This window comes from Lithobates pipiens, unplaced genomic scaffold (assembly GCF_037356315.1).
Source record: "Lithobates pipiens isolate NorthernLeopardFrog02 unplaced genomic scaffold, aLitPip1_a1.2 Scaffold_18, whole genome shotgun sequence".
NCBI lineage: Eukaryota > Metazoa > Chordata > Amphibia > Anura > Ranidae > Lithobates > Lithobates pipiens.
In genome coordinates this window covers 503,388,409-503,405,685 of record NW_027507758.1, presented here as the reverse complement: position 1 = coordinate 503,405,685, position 17,277 = coordinate 503,388,409, and the positions used below count along the sequence as shown (strand labels likewise).

Below are 17,277 nucleotides of genomic sequence, written 5' to 3'. Positions count from 1 at the left end.
CGCGGTCGTGCGATGCTGTGCACAAACAATTGACTTCCTTTTTTTCCTACAAATGGAGCTTTCTTTTGGTGGTATTTGATCATCTCTGCAGTTTTTATTTTTTGCGCTATAAAAAAAAGCGACAATTTTGTAAAAAGACAAGAACAAAAAAAAAAAAAAACACAATATTTTGCACTTTTTTTGTTGTAATAAATAGCCCCAGTTTTTTTAAAAAGCTATTTTTTCCTCAGTTTAGGCCGATATGTATTCTTCTAAATATTTTTGGTGCTAAAAAAAACATTGCCCTCTGGGTAATCCCTGTACATTACAAACTTTGCTGCAGATTCCTACCTTCTGAAGAAGTCCCTGTGTGTTTGTGCCCATGTTCTTAGTGAATCTAATGGGTGTGGTTTCTTAATTATCAACCAGCTGCCCCACCTGTAAAGCTCTAATGAGGAAAACTGCAGGGTCTGTATCCCTTTAGACGTAATTTGCTATTGGAAGTATCTCACCAAAAATTACATTTTTGTTGCAGGGAATGCCTGAACTTGTATCTTGTTGCAGAATTCTGGGAAAATCAGTGTGCCAATCGCACAAGCAAAAAATTACAAATCTGGGGGGGGGGCGTTCTGTACACATTCTGTTTGCAGAACACCTCCAGGTAGCCATATTGCATTGCATTTTCAGAAAATTACAGAGCTGCAGATTGAAAAGGAAAGGTATTTTTTTCAAATAATTCAATTACAATATGACTTGTATATATATATATAATAATAATAATAATATATATATATATCAATTGTATATGCTACATTATTTTTTTTTATATTTGCTATTTTTTCTCCCACGAAAGTGGAGTTACCCTTTAACCACCTGACATCCGCGCAATGGCCGAATGACGGCCATAGGGCCGATGTGAATTCCCGGGAGGCCGTCATATGATGCCCCCCGTGTGCACGCCCTACAGGGCACGCACGGAGCGCGCTGTGATCACAGAATCACTGAGACTCGGGTGATCACCGGTCTGAGTAAGGGCTCGGTCCCGGCCCCTTACCATGTGAGCAGCTGATCACATGATCAAAACAAAAGCTTGTGATCGTTTTTTTTCTCCTCACGCTGACAGTGGAGGAGAAAAAAAAAAAAAAAAAAGCAGATCACCAGCTTATCTTAAAGGGACATTGGCCCCGAAAAGGAAGAGGCAATTATGCCTCATTTATAGAGTCTAACAGTGCCCACAAGTGCCACCTATCGATGCCCTCCAGTGCCTCCTATCAAAGCCCACCAGTGGTGCCAATCAGTGCCACCTAGAAGTGCTGCCTATCAGTGTAACCGATTAGTGCCCATCACTACCACCTCTCGTGCCCATCAGTGCCGCCTCATCAGCGTACATCAATGATGATGGACAAAAATTACCCGTTATAAAATTTTAACACAAAATACATTTTTTTTTTTTCATTCGGTCTTTTTACATAATCGCACAGGTGATCAAATACCACCAAAAGAAAGCTCTATTTGGGGGAAAAAAAATTATAAAAATGTAATTTGGGTACAGTGTTGTATGACTGCGCAATTGTCATTCAAAGTGCGACAGCGCTGAAAGCTGAAAATTGGTCTGGATAAGAGGGGGGTTTAAGTGCCCAGTAAACAAGTGGTTAAAGTGGACCTTCGCCCTCCCGAGGAAGATCTTGCATTTCCACTCCTCCTCTGCAGGAATAGGGCATTTTTTTTCCTTTTTGTTTTGACAGTCCACCCTGCCTCACCATGCACGTGACTTGCCTTAGGCAAATGATGTGCACACTGCCTGCTGTGCCTCCCAGGATTTGTACGCCACATACCCCAGGAGGCATAGCCTTTCATTGAAGAACAGAAGGAGGGGCAGGCCTATAATCGAGTGGACCCACCTGCTGAACCCTGAAGAGTCAACGGCCTCTCAATGATTTCAGAGAAAACATGGTGGCGCACAGTGGAGCTGTGGCCAGGCATGAGATGATCTTAGCAATTCAACGCTGGATCCACTGGATGGGTGACTATCTGAAATCTGCAGATAATGCCATCAGGTAAGTGGGGCAGAAAAAAAAAAAAATGGGGAGGTCAGCTGCAGTTCCTCTTTAACACATTAAAAATCTGACACTATTTTTTTAATGCAGCACAGCATGCTCATTGTGTTGTAACAGTGAGCTGGAGTGTCATTTAAATCAAATGGCACCACAACACAAGCACTGCAGTGCACAAAATACAATGTGTAACACAAGGCAAGACATGTTTTACCACTCCTTATAACAGAATACAAATTTTTCCAAACTAAACTATTGTGTGACCCTCGGCACATATCACAGGCCACACTGAGCCCCCCTATATTCACTAAGTTGACTTTTAAGGCACAAAGTTTTTTACATGAAAAAAGGAATTGGACAGTATATTTTAAACAATTATAAGTTATTTATTACAAAAAACAGAGACATGTACATGTATGCATTAAAAGCATGAAATGTTTGAACATCTCTCAAAGTAAGTACAGCATGTAAATATACACTATAGTCAAATGGTTTCTCACAACCGACGCGTTTCGCAGACTATAAATCCCTCCTTCTTCAGGGGGGAGAATGCAAGAGAAACCAGATGCTTAAACGGTATATGCAATAACACTTCAATGATTTAAAACCATATGCTAGGACAGATGCGTTCCCTGGTCTTCACTTTAGAGATCCCCAGAGAGCATGCACAGATAGAAAGTCTATGCCCGTCAACTGACAGAAGAACCGCCAAGTGTCTAGATGACAGCTCCCTCTCCTCCACTAATGGGGAGGATTGCATATACACCGCGGAAGGCGGAGAAAGACAAAGGGCACACTGGGGTCAGGAGCAAAAAGAAAGCCCTGTGGAGGTTGACCTACTGCCTGCACTGAGGGCCTTGAATTTTACAAGATCGTAGTTCTTTTTATTACAAAACTTTGTGTGGCCGCTCGTCTCGTCATCTGCCCAACAAGTGGAGAGGATGCCTTAGGGACCAATGTCCCTCTGACAGAAGCCGGTAATCAGCTTTTTTTTTCTCAGCGTGAGGAAAAATAAAAGCTGACTACTATCTCTGTTTACATCATGTGATCAACTGCCATTGGCTGACAGCTGACCATGCGGTAACCCCGGCCCCTTACTCCGATCAGCCAGCGGGCATTCTTGGGAGGGCATACATAGACACCTTCCCAGCAATTAAAGAGGAAGTAAACCCTGATGGGTTTACTTCCTCTTTGATTCCCTGCAAAGGTAAAGCATAATGGACTACTATGCATCGCATAGTAGTCCATTATGTGTCACTTACCTGACCCAGGAGCCAGAGAAGTCACCGCTGTCCCCTTGTGTACGGAGCCTCCATCTTCTTGGTGGGTCTCGCTGCTCCGGCGCTGTCATTCGTCAGAGCCGCGATGATGTCACTCCCGCGCATGCGCACGGGAGCCGCCACTCGCGGCACATCACCGTTAACAAGGGCGCGCTCAGTGCGCCTGCGCACCGCTGTCTACGGGGCATGCGCTGTAGACAGAGGTACCTGTCTTTTGCCAAATATCTCCTAAACCTACAGGTAAGCCTTAATCTAGGTTTACATGTAGGTCAAAGCGGTTTGTAAGGGTTTACAACCACTTTAAGGGCTGTGCTGTAGCCGTCTTTCGGCTATATCGCAGGCGGGAGGTGGTTAATATTTGTGTCAGTCTCAATACTTTTGGCCATGGCTGTACATGCAATACTCGACATTTCAGCATTGCACACTATCAGGGGGATACATAAAGAGCGTTTCTGACATTCCTTAAAATTTCATGACAAAAGTCAGTGTGGGCGAGAGATTTACAGATCTGTTGTAAACAAGTATGTACTTTTGGGGGTCTGGAGTGTCCATTCAGCGGGGGGGGGGGGGGTCGGTCCACATATTCTCTGAATGGAGCAGAGCAGCACCATGTGAATGGACCATTAAGGGGACATAGGTACAGATGGATGCAGTTCCAGAAAAGGAACTATTATTATTATACAGGATTTATATAGCACCAAAAGTTTACGCAATGCTTTGCAATATAAATGGGAGACAATAGAGTTATAATACAATAAGATACAATGGGATACTGCTCAGAAGAGCTTACAATCTAATAGGTATCAGTCACCCGTGGGACAGGAGAGAGATGTGCAGGCCTTGCTGATGAAGAAACTATGGGCAATGAAAGCCTATGAGGGGAACTTACAAAGACTGGAGCAGACTGACTGTGGAGCAATTGTGCATGGCGACCAATCAGCTTGGAACTTTCATTTTCTTACCTGAGCAAGCTGAAGCTAGGAGCCGATTGGCTGCTATGCACAGCTCCTCCACATTCTATTTAGGCTTTGGTAAATCCCCTTCGCTCTGCTCCAGACGCTCAGGAATCTGGATAGTGTAGCTACGGCACAAGGGAGTCAATACGCTGTTCATTTTGCAAGGGAATTTTCCCTTAGCTTAGTGAATGAGGTGAAAATTCACTCTGCAAAGAATATCCAATCATGTGCAAGAAAAGTAGATTTAAAAAAAAAATGCATTTTCTGTGCAAAGAATTGGTGGAAGTCAGCACAGCTTCATCCAATTCACTAAGCTAAGAGAAAATTCTCTAGTAAAGAAAACAGTCTATTTGCCTTCAATAAGTGACCCTAATGTCTCCATACGTGCTAATGGGGGGGGGGGTGAGCCCTGAGTGATCCTCCAGGGACTGGGGAGCTGCAATGTTAGCTCAGGCTCGGCTCTATCTTTTTCCTCCTCACCATTCGCACCGACTGCAAATCTGGAATGATTTCCTTAGCCTACGCAGCTACACAGACCTTACACAACCAAACAGAGCGCATGCGCAGTACTCACGCACAACTCCCCCCTAGACAACAATGCCCCACCAAAATCCCCGCCCAATCCCTCGCCCCGCCCCTCCTTATTTCTACGCACGCGTGACCATGCTTATTGATCAAACACTTCTGGGCACGCCCTCTACCCACTCCGCTTCTTCCTTGTCAGTCACAAGAAGGGTCCGGAGTGCGCAGGCGCGGTGGACGGTCCTCGCGCACGCACACGGCCGTCTGTGGTCTGTTTCGACTTCCCGCCACTGGTCGCGCGCTTCACCGGAGCGAGAACGAGGGAGGCCAGGCGCGTGCGCGAGAGAAACCAGCAAACCAAACCAACCCCTCCCCCCCTTTCCTCCCTCCTTCCCTTCACACATAATACCGGCGAGAAGAGAGAGACCCCCTGGCCCTCCGGAGACTACCTCCTTCCTCCGGTTATCTGGGCCGCGGCGCACCCTGGAGGACTCCTTGTAGGCCCGGGAAGGCTCCGCGCTAGCCGTGCAGGCCGCAGTCGTTTCCTGTCACCCGGGGCTGCAGAGGAGCCGGAGAACGGAAGAGCCGGGACGGAGCGGAGCGCGGCCTACAGTTGTGGGGTAGGCCCCGGACCTGTGGACTGTGACAGGCCGATCTCCATGTGAGCCCTGGAGCCGCCCGATGGAGAGGAGGACCCGGCCAGCCCTCAGCCTGTGAATTCGGGGCACCCGAGCCCCCCTCTCCCCCCAGAGACAATGACCTGGGGGTAAGGTGCAGGCCTCAGCGTCTCCATGGTAACCAGCGCACCCAGGAACTATGTGATGTCCATTGATCTCTATGGATGCTCTGAAGCCCCCGCTGTCGTGAAATCGTGTGCCGGCTCCTAGGCTGGCCCCTGGATCCTGTCATTTCCTCTACCCCTCCTCCCTCCCTGGGACATGTGAGATCTGGAGCCCTCCCCTCCCTAAAAAACTGGATCATTAGAAGGACCCCTTGTTTGATGACTGAGGGGGGGAGGGTGCTTGGATTGTCCCATTGATTTCTTTTCTTTTTGGAGGTTTGTGGATGAGAAGAACCCATTCTGGAGATCAGGAGCATGCTTTTTCATTTTCATGCACTCATTTTATCTTCCTGTTCTGGGATTATTTCATCTGCACCCCAACCTGTACTTCTGCCTCCCTTCTGAATGGATATATAACAATAACAAATTTGCATTGATTTTCTGTATGCTGGAGCCCGCAGTATAAGGAGTCTGCAATGAACCCAGTGAATGCCACCACTCTGTACATCGCAGCAAGCCGACTGGTGCTGAACTACGACTCTGGGGACCCACAAGCTTCAGCCGAGATCTGCAAGATGCTGCCTTTCTTCAGACAGGCCTTGGCCTGCTGTGTTTGCGGTGAGCCCCGGGGGATTTCAGAACTGTTGGGTGATCCTTTCATGCCCGTGTTTTGGCCTGAGTGCATGCATCTGCGAGAGCCTGGGAAATTGGAAGTGGGAGGTTCCTGAAGCTAAATGCGGCCACTCACATGTAACCGGTGTGCTGGGAGATTACCAGTGAGTTATTGGACCTGGACGTAGACAGTCTACGTTCGGGGCCGACACTCGTAGGTGACCACCTCACAGAGATTACATGCAAGCAGCCACAATGAGCTGTGGGAGCCAGCTGCCTCCATGCAACGTAACTGCCTCCCACAGTGAATTTTCAGGTCAAAACATAGATGTGAATGTAGCTTTGGTTTAAAGAATTCTAGGTACGGCTATGGGTTACATTGATTCAGACTGGACCAGTTTCGCTCTGTATCTACCATACCTGGCCAATGCACCTGGTAGCTGGAAATCCATTGAAGTAAACCTCAATACTCCAGTGATTTCCATGCGCTTCCGGGTCCCACACTAAACAGCTGTGCTCCTTACTGAACACTGGAGTTCAGCTGCTCACCATGGGCCCCATTCAGAGAATGCTTTGCATTTTCTAAATGAATGCAAAGCATTCTGTGATTGGACAGGGCAGAGCAGTAGTGTCACGCTCTTAGTCTCATCCAGTCAGAGCATGCTCTGAAAATTCAAAGTATTCTTTGGTGACCATGCCGAGCAGCCAACCTCCTGTGTTCACACAGCATCGGACTGGCTGCTCAGCCTTTAACATGGAAGCAAGTGGAGATTACTGGAGTAGCTGTGTTTATTTTTCAGCTTCCAGGAGCATCAGCTAGGTACAATTACACAAGTGCAAGCTGGACCCATGTAACTATGGAAAAGTATACCATGTCTAGAATTTTGTCTTAATTGAAATGCTCCACTTATACTGTAGCTCATCGTGTATAACTGATGCAGCTGTGCATGGCACCCAGTCAGCTTTGAGAATTAAAGCTAGAAGTGGGTTTGGCTGCAACGCAGAACTGCTCCAGTTTTGATAAATTCCTCTCAGTGTATATTCTGCAGAGCTGACCATGCATTCATTTTTAAACCTTGGGTCCCGTTTGTAACATCCATGTTTACGTATACCCATAATCTTAGTGACACAGAATCTGTCCTTAAACTTTACTTTTCTGACGCTTATACACAGGGACATAGTTATGTGTGTGTGTTTTTTATTTTTTTTCTTCTGTTATTGTATGTAGTGCTAACAATATACCCGGTAAATTACATATTGTACATTCACATCAGTCCCTGCTCTCAAGGAGGTTATGATCTAAGGTCCCTATGTCACATGCATACATAAATGCACAGGTACAGTTTAGACAAGGACCAACTAACCTACCAGGATGTCTTTTTCTGGGGGGGAAGTTTACAAGAGGAAACGCACAAGCACGGGGAACAATCAAATTCCATACAGGTGGTGCCAGGTTGGAATTTGATCCAGTGCTAATCACTAAGCCACTGTGTGCGTAGGTTTAAAGCGGACCTTTTACTAAAAATATTTTACATCGCTGCAACCATCCCCACCTGCTGCAATTTGAAAAGCTGACAGGAGTATTCTCTTTAACACTCGACTTGTACCCTGCTCCTGAAGCCTTCTGAGATATGCATGTCACAAATCCCAGGTAGTATTGGCAACTGGACAATGTCAAACCTGCATTGGGAGATGAGTAGATATGGCCGAACATCCTTGGTGGTTGGCTACAAGATCTAGGAAGAGATAGTTGGTTCAGAAAGGTGGATGCAGTTTGGAGCACAGCAGGACAGCGCTGTTTATTGTGTAAAACCATACTGTAAAAAAAACCATTAGGGAAGGCAGAATTCCTCTAATGCTAAAAGGACCATTATAGCAGAAAATATTTGTCTTCTCTTAGTGACGGTTTAATAGTTCACACAATCCACACAGGAAAATGAGTAGTTTTCCTGTTTAGGTCAGGCTGGTGTCCTCATTGTATGAGAGGATGGTGCCTTGTTTCTTCCTGTTAGTGCTGGCTTCTTTCCTTTTTTTCCTAACTTTATTGAAATGTTACAAAGTGACACTTCATTCATTTTTATGCACTGCAACTTAGCCATGGTGTTTGGAGCTCCTGTGTGAGGTAAAAAAACATGATGCAGATTTCCAGACTTGTCCATTCTGCACCTGCTGTCTGTTTCCTAAGGCAGCCATAGACTGTTGGAATCTCAGCTGGTTTAGCAGAGACCAGGCTGAGATTTGATCCATGTATGGGCAGGGTGATTGTACCCAAGTCAATCCATTGATCAACTTTGTTGTAATTTTATAATGTGATTCTTGCCAGTGGCTATAGCTTCTAGTCAAAATTTGTTTTTTTTTCCTAGCATTGATTGCTCCCCCCCCCCCCATCGGGAGGACACAATGGCTCTGCAGGAGGGATTCCCCCATCTAAAGTCAGTGTTGATGGGGGGGGCGGACACAAGCAATTCACACCCCCCCCCCCCACAAGGGATGAAAGTGAAAATGATATCCTCTATGACCTGGCCTTGTGTGACCAAGGCACATTGAAAACTATTGTATAACACTAAAAGCAAACAATAGCTGTATCTGCCTAAAATTTGTTAGCTGATATAATATCAACAGGGTGACAGCACTGCTGCATGATTCCACAGCAGAGTGTATATAACTGTGGTATAACTGTGTTATAGGAAGTGGGAAAAATAACATCTACTGGCTTTATCAACATGAGGGACACGGACAATAAATGTCATGTTAATTCTGATGAGAAACTGCAGTATATGGCATTTGTATTTCTGCCCCTGGTTCCACTTGAAGAATAGATGGACTGTTTTGTTTCTCCAGTATGAGGCTAGAGGTTGAAAAATAGTGCATCTTGAAAGATCATGATTACAGAAGGGATTACAACTGACCTGATTTTATTTTTTTTCAGATCATTTTTCTTGCATCGGTAAAAAAAGGGTTGGTGAGCAGCACAGTTGAGGCTTGGGCTTCATATACACGGGATGTTGTTCAACCTCTCCTCAACGATTTAACTTAACAGCTAGAAACCGTCATCTAAAAACGGCTGTTTAGCCACATTTGCGTCTAGAAGCGCTTGAAAAAAAATGTATTATATATTTTTTTTCCAAAATAGTCAAAAATGAAAAAAACGCCTGTAAACGAAACGTGGCTGAATGTGTTATCACGTTTTGAAATGCCTCCTAAACAGATTCTGAATGCATTTTTTTTTTATTTTTTATTTATTTTTTTTTTATTTTTTTTGGGTTCTAAAAAAAAAAAAAGGATTTAAACGCAGCTGCTTAGAAACAACTATAAACCACCCTGTGTACATATACTGATAACATAAATGAGAGTTCAGGTCAGGAGCAGTTGGAAAAAAATGCCCAACTGCTCCTAAACGTCCCTTTACCAGCAGCAATGTAGCAGTTTCCCCAAATGAAAGACATTTCCTATTTTTATGATAGTTTGAGCACTTTATTTCTAATAGCAAAATGTCTTTTTTTTTCCTGCAAGGTTCTTGAAGTTCATGGGGAGGATGTTTTTCATAGAATATTTGTTCATATGTGCATATAAAGCTCTGGTAATTTCTAGTGTTTTAGATCTAGTAGTTATCCAGGCAGTGAACTGAACTGGAGTGACAGTTTTCTTCAGTTATAGGGGCTTATCATTTATCTTTTTATAGTTGGTATCCAGAAAGCATTAAGGCTGGCCATAGACTGTTTGAATCTCGGCCGCTTCAGCAGGTACCAGCCAAGATTCCTACTGTGTATGAGCATGGTGGATGTACCAAGTTGATCGATCAGCTTGGGTACACCCAGCCTGCTGGACTTGCTTGCAATTATTGCTTGTGGCTGCTATGGCTCCCTCACCGGGAGAACACAATGTTTAGGCAGGTGCAGGCAGGGGCAGGTTCTCCCGGCGTTAAGGCTCCCCTCCCAAGAGGCCACATTTGCATACTGTTGGCACGAAGGGGATGTCTAGCTTAGTTGCAGTATTTTCAATATTCTATTAGATTCTAGTCTTAGACCCCTTTCACACTGGGGCGTCGGGGCCATCGGCGGTAAAGCACCAATATTTTTAGCAGCGCCTTACCGTCGTTCTTGTAGGGTTTTCGCCCACCAGTGGGGCAGTTTTAACCCCCTCTAGTGGCCAAAAAAGGTTTAAAACGACCCGCAAAGCCCCCTCCGACTTTCACACTGGAGAGACGTTTTACAATTGCTATGCTGGTGCTATTCTTAGCACTGTATCGCCTGTAAAGCACCTTGGTGTGAAAGGGGTCTTTATAGAATGACCTTTTTAAAGCGATTGTAAAGTCTTGTTTGTTATTTTTATTGGGAGGGAAAAAAAACATATTTGCCTGCTATGTTGCAGTGGAGTTGCACTGAGCAGCCTGGATCCTCCTCTTCTGTGGTCCCCCTTTTTGGTGCTCCTGGCCACGCCCTCCTGCTCAGTGCCTCCACCTCAAGCAGCTTACTATGGGGGCACCCACGTCGAGTCCATTCAGACACAGAGCCTGGGCCCTGCTCCCTCTCTCTCCCCTGATTGACTAGCTGCATTTGACTTGTGGGCATCGCTGGACAGAGAGGGAACTCGGGTAAGTATTGGGGCGGTGGGCAAGGGGGACTGCTGCACACAGAAGGCATTTTATCTTAATAGAATGCATTAAGATAAAAAAAAACTGCCTTTACAACCACTTTTAAGCGTACAAGTCACCATTAAATGTTTTTTTTTTTTTTTTTTTTTTTTTTAAGATATCCAACAAATCAGAACTTTTAAAGCAGGAAATGTTTAGCCTTAACTAGCCTCTTGGCATCAGCATGTATGCAACTGTGAATAAACTTCTGTTGTTTTGCTTTGCTTTTTTGTTTAGCTTTACTAACCCTTTAAAGGGTTTGTTATTTTTTTTGGTCTTCTGTCATTCTTCAAAAACCAATCTCTGTTCTGATTGATCATAGCTAATCCCTCCTTTTAACTGCTTCAGCCCCAGAGCACTTTGTGATTCGGCACTGCGTCGCTTTAACTGACAATAGCGCAGTCGTGCGAACAAAATTTACGTCCTTTTTTCTCCCCCCCCCCCCCCCCCACAAATAGAGCTTTCTTTTGGTGGTATTTGATCACCTCTGCTTTTTATTTTTTTTTCGCTGCGCTGTAAACAAAAAAAAAAGCGTTAATTTTGAAAAAAGGCATTTTTTTAAAAATTTTGCTATAATAAATATCCCTTTTTTTTCCCCTCAGTTTATTTTGAAATTTTTTTTATATATAATATATAATATAATTTAATTTTTTTTTTTTTTTTATTTATTTTTTTTTTTTTTTACAGCGGTTTGCGATTTTTATCAGGACTGCGACATGGAGGAAACAGAGAATTTTGACACATTTTTGGGACCATTGGCATTTTTACAGCAATCAGTGCTATGAAAATGCACTGATTACTGTAAAAATGTCACGGGCAGTGAAGGGGTTAACCACTAGGGGGGCAATCAAGGGGTTAATGTGTTCCCTATTGTGTTCTAACTGCAGGGGAGATGACAGATCGCTCTTCATACTCTGAACAGACGATCTGACAGTTCTCCCCTCAGAGACACACACAGACACAGATCCCTGTTCTCTGTGTCCCCCGAGTGATCACAGGAGCCCAGCGGTGATCTCGACCGCCGTGCACTCGCATCTGCTCCATGGGTGTGCAGGGGGTGCGCTCCCCTAGTGGCCAAAGGGCGAAGCAATGTTACATAATGTCGTTTTGCCCAGCCATGCCATTCTGCCACAGTACAACTGCGGTGGCTGGTCGGTGTGTGGTTGAGACTCCCTAGATGTGTAGTAGAATGTAGGGAGAATGTTATGCATCCATGTGGTGCACTAAAATTGATCTTGCATAGCCATTATTGTGTTAGGCATTGCAATGTTTTTGCATTAAATTGCCCAGGTATATTTCTCATGAATGTTTGCACTTTTTTTCCACTGACTTTTTAACACATCCAATACTTTAAACTTTTAGAAGCCACTTCTGGCTTTTATGGCTTGAGAATCTAATGGCCTTTACTAGTAAAATGTGTACTTTCTAAAGAATATAGCAAGTTGAAGATGGCCGATGTATATGTAAAACTTATGTAGGGAGATCTGTGTATCATCTGAGGCTGTTCACTTTACTGGGTATATGTGAGGATTTACATCCACTTTAAGGTAAAAAAACAAAATGACCACTTGCTGTGCCACCCTTCCCAAATGCTTACCTGAGTCTTGCATTGATCTAATGCTGTGTGCCGCTGCTAGTCGTCTCTCCCCCCTCTCACTGCACTACACTGAGTAGCGAGAGGCGGGGCCAAGCCATGCTGTGTGCCCACATGTCTGCCCTCATGGCAAGCGGTAGTAAACCCGCACATTTTCTTTTTTTTAAACCTGCAAAGCAAAAGGCATAATGAGCTAGTATGCACCGCATACTAGCTCATTATGAAATACTTGCCTTAGAACGAGGCCCCAACATCTGGCCCGATCCACGCCGACATGCTCCCTCTGCGTTTCTTCCGGGTATCGCGGCTCCGGCGCTGTGAGTGGCCGGAGCCGCGATATCGTCACTCCCGCGCATGCGCGCGGGAGATTTCATTCCGGCCGGTCGGCTACTGCTGGATTTTCAGGCCGAGAATCCCCTTGTGCGCATGCGCCGCTGCAGTGAGCGGCGCATACCGAGGGGAATATCTCCTAAACCGTACAGGTTTAGGAGATATTTTTTTTTACCTACAGGTAAGCCTTACTATAGGCTTTCCTGTAGGTAAAAGTTAAAAAATTGGGTATACAACCACTTTAAGGTCTCTGACTCAAAATATTGTAGGTAGCGGGTCACCATGTTAGTCGGGGAAACTGGAATTTTTGCATATTAGTCAGCAATGGCACCTCTGTCTCTTTCATTGGAGGACTTTTAAGCTTGCTGTTTACAATGTTGTTGTACAATTCCCTTTAGATCTACCTATATATGTAGTGTAAGCACCTGTCTGGGGTTTTTTTCCCACTCATTCTGTTTCTACAATATTGTATGCATCAGATGTTTGGTTACAAAATCCTAACAGCTAGTTCTGCATTTGTTGAGTTTCCTGTGTACATCAGCTAGTGGGAGTGGCTGTTTATGATGCAGGACTGCAGAGAGCTGGGTCAGTGCTGTTGACTTGATACTCTAGTCAATTCACAGACACAACAATGTGTGTGCAGCCATCCATACGCTGACAAAGCCTGTGGATAAACTCTGCTAATGTCTGAGTGCACTGTGGGGAGAAAGTGATGCAATAAAAAGTCTGTTTTACAGATGTACTTTGAATTTTCTTTAAAAGCTTTAATTAAAAAAAAAAAAAAAAAAAAAGTTATCAAGGTTACAGACTTGTGGCACCATTTTTTTTAAATTTTTATTTTTTCTCCCTCTGTCCATTTGTCTTTGTAATATTTGATAGGTGTGCTGGAATTGGCGTTTTAGTTGACTCACTATGTTCCTGGGGGGGGGGGGGGGGGGGGTACCGATTTTTACTGCCCCTGTATTTCTGGGTATATTGACCTATTGTAGCCCTTATGATGGGAGCTTGCTTTGTACACTCAAGTGCCCATTTGCATTGCAGAGTGCAGGGAGTACTTACTATAAGGCCTAGTATATAATGGGGAAATAGCGTTTTTCTGCTTTTGAAAATTTGAGGCATTCTTGACTGGTATTGAGTGCAATGTTTAAATTGTGCAGTGGATATTATGGAACGCTGTGCACTCAGACCGACTTTAAACTCCTGTCAAATGTACACAAACCTGCAGGATGCGTCTACATATATTGGCACCTTTTTTATTTAACAGAACTATGCAGTGACACAGAGGTCTGCGCTGCAGGTTAGAATGCTTTCTCAGCATAGCCTTGGGGTGTGGGTGTGTGTGTATGTATATGTGTTATTGGTCAAAAAAATAACTTGTAATGAACAATTCAACTGTTGTAAAAAAAAAAAAAATTTAGATAATCTTCCCTTTTTTTTTTTTTTTTTTCCCCAGGAAATTTGCTTGAAGATCCTGTAGCTCCAATCAATTCTACTTGCCAGCATTATGTTTGCAAGCAGTGCAAAGGAAAAAAGATGATGATGAAGCCCTCCTGCAGCTGGTGTAAGGACTATGATCAGTTTGAGGAGAACAAGCAGTTGGGCATCCTGGTGAGCTGCTATAAAAAACTATGTGAATATATCACTCATACCCCTCTGGCACAAGACTTATTAAATACTTTGGAGTGCTCTGCCGACATTGCTGCATTTCTTCCTGAAGAACCTGTGGAAGAACCTACACCTGAAGACCATGCTAACCCCTCAGAGCCCCCTTCACCACTGTGTCCTTCTCAGTCCCCCTTACTTCCCAATTCAGAACTGATTACAGAGACTGAAGCCAATGTCTGTCACATCACTCAAGATACACCAGAGCTAGAGACAAAATGCTCAATTGCTAATGGTTTACCAAACTGTAATGGACTATCTGAAACTGAACTTGCTGTAAATATTCCCTCTCCTGAGAGTCCTAGTCCCATCGACCTTTGTTGCACAGCTGTTGATATTAAAACAGAAGATTTATCAGGAAGCTTGGAGACTGTCTGTGACCCAGTTTCTACTAGTGAGCTTTGTGCTGCTGGACTTGATATATGTAGTTATAATGATGACCTGAAAAGTGGTGACCCATTGCTACTTAGCGTAGAGGAAGTTCTTCAGAGCTTAGAGACAGTTTCCAGTGCAGAGGTTACTGACTGTGACCTACAGCATAGTCTGGACACTTCGGTATCAAATGGCACTTTCCTGGATATCTGCCCTCAGCCTCTCACACACACTGTTTTATTGTCTGACAGTCACGTTCCATCACATGGTGTGTCTTGTACAGCTGCAACCCTAAAAATGGTGAAAACAAACCGGAAGCGTTCACGCTCAGAAAGTGACAGCGAAAAGGTTCTGCCACTTCCAATCTCCAGCATCATACTTGGACCAGCATTGGGTACCCCGACTCCTTTTCTACTGACTCGGGAAAACAGGAACTTTTTGCAGCCCATCGTTACTGTCCCAAATGGGGGTAGCTCATCCAAAATCAGCAAGACCATTCTTCTTTCAAATAAAACCCTAAAGAAGAACCCAGAGCACATGCATAAGAAAACACATCCAAAAACCAAACCCCCTTTACTAAAAACAAAAGACAAGGTTAAGGAGAAGATCCCCAGCAATAATTTGATTCCTGGGAGCCCAACAAAAACTGTGTATAAGAAACCACCAGAGAAGAAAGGTTGTAAATGTGGACGTGCTACTCAGAATCCAAGTGTTCTAACATGCCGAGGCCAGCGCTGTCCTTGCTACTCAAATCGCAAGGCTTGTCTTGACTGTATTTGCCGTGGCTGCCAAAACTCTTACATGGCAAACGGAGAGAAGAAATTGGAGGCTTTTGCAGTGCCAGAGAAGGCGTTAGAGCAGACCCGGCTTACTTTGGGCATTAATGTGACAAGCATTGCAGTGCGGAATGCCAGCACAAGCGCAAGTGTCATTAACGTTGCGGGATCACCCGTAGCAACATTTTTAGCTGCCAGTCCTCACGATGACAAAAGCTTAGATGAAGCTATAGACTTGAGATTTGACTGTTAATTGTGCTAACTGTTCTCTGGCTTTCTGAGGACAGGAGAATGGTTGTAGTTTTATGGCAGCTATGGTTCTGTTTGGTTAACTTGCCGGAGCTTCTGCATATAGATCACTTGTATCAAGTGTGTTCATTGCTAAGTTATGTGTTCATGTGTTTTGGGCTGGGTAGGGTGGGTGGGAGGCACTGGGATGGCACGAGGGGAACTTTGGTTGTAAGAGAATTTCTAACCCTTAAGTCTGTCAGTTTTCTTGACTTCATTACAAGGGTTATTGATATGATTTCAAATTTACTATGATGCACCTGATTTATAGAAAATGATCTTTGGCAAGAAAAAGCAACCACACACCAACCTCTTGTATCCTGTCATACATTTGTTTTATCTGTTGTCCAATATATTTGTGAGGGTGACTCCCTAATCTTATTACATTCTATAGAAATCAAAATGCAAATTCCATGTCCTTTTTGTTAGAACCTCTTGCAGTGCACATTTCGAATTCAGATAACCCAATACAGTAACGTTTTATTGCTTTGTTGCTGGCTGTTTGCAGCAATGTGACTTCAGTTTGCTGCAGACTCTCAGCAAGAAGGTGTAATGTTGGGCTACTAGAGTGATTAAAAAGTTGCTGTGGGGTTTAGGTTCCACCTGCAAATTTCGTACTTTTTTTTTTTTTTTTTTTTCAGGTGTCAGGTCTAGTCTGTTTAAAACCTTTTTTGTAATATACCCGCAGCATTCCAAAGAAAAAGCACGCTAAAGCCGATTTAATTTTACACCACTTCAGCTTGTTTATCTGTTCATTTTGATGTGTTTTTGAGGTTTACAGAGTGATTGTGACTTGCGCAGAAAGTCCCCCAGCGGTGTATTAAATTTAAAGAGCTACATGTTTTAAAGAGAACATTAGCTGTCTTGAATTTGAACAGTTTTTAATAACGTTACTATTCAGTACACATTTTTGATTTTACTATAATGGCATGTGTAGTTTTTAGCAGCTCTAAAAGGGGGCTCTTTACACAAGCTTTCCTCTTCCAGTTGTAGCTGTGAAGATGTGATGCACTTCCCATGGCAGCCACCATATTCTAAATAAGCATGGCTTTAGAAGCTGGTATCTTTTTGGCCTCTTGCTTTATCCAGCAAGACAGTGGTATGTTGATGCCAATTCATTAGAGCACACTAACCATGGTGGAGGCCATCACCTCTGGATATGTCTTGGCAAAAATGTTGGATTCGCACTGTTGCAAATATAGACCTCACATGTGATTCTCACCGCATTGCTGTTCAGATCACATGTGCTGTCTGTGCGATGCAAATTCAGCTATACAAACTGGCTGAAATCACACTGGCACTGAAATGGTACAAGAACCTTTTTTGGGCCGCGATTGAATTGGATTGCATGAATGTTCACACTCATGCGATCCAATTCCTGTACCATTTGACAGTTTGCACTGCAAACTGATCTGGGGGTTTCATTAACTTTCTATTG

The 17,277-nt window shown here is 44.1% G+C and overlaps 1 protein-coding gene across 1 annotated transcript; it reads left to right on the top strand.

Moving 5' to 3' along the window:
- The first annotated feature begins 4,983 nt into the window (after positions 1–4,983).
- Positions 4,984–16,942, top strand: MSL2 (MSL complex subunit 2). Its single transcript, XM_077488681.1, has 2 exons — positions 4,984–6,190; positions 14,195–16,942. Exons 1-2 carry the CDS (start codon positions 6,049–6,051, stop codon positions 15,802–15,804), a joined length of 1,752 nt encoding a protein of 583 aa, XP_077344807.1. The 5' UTR covers positions 4,984–6,048; the 3' UTR covers positions 15,805–16,942.
- The last annotated feature ends 335 nt before the right edge of the window (positions 16,943–17,277 follow it).

Excerpts from the sequence above, each read along its gene's own strand:
- MSL2 (XM_077488681.1), top strand. The coding sequence starts at position 6,049 with ATGAACCCAGTGAATGCCACCACTCTGTACATCGCAGCAAGCCGACTG. Across the intron at positions 6,191-14,194 it reads CTTGGCCTGCTGTGTTTGCG|GAAATTTGCTTGAAGATCCT; the intron begins GTGAGCCCCGGG and ends TTTTTTCCCCAG.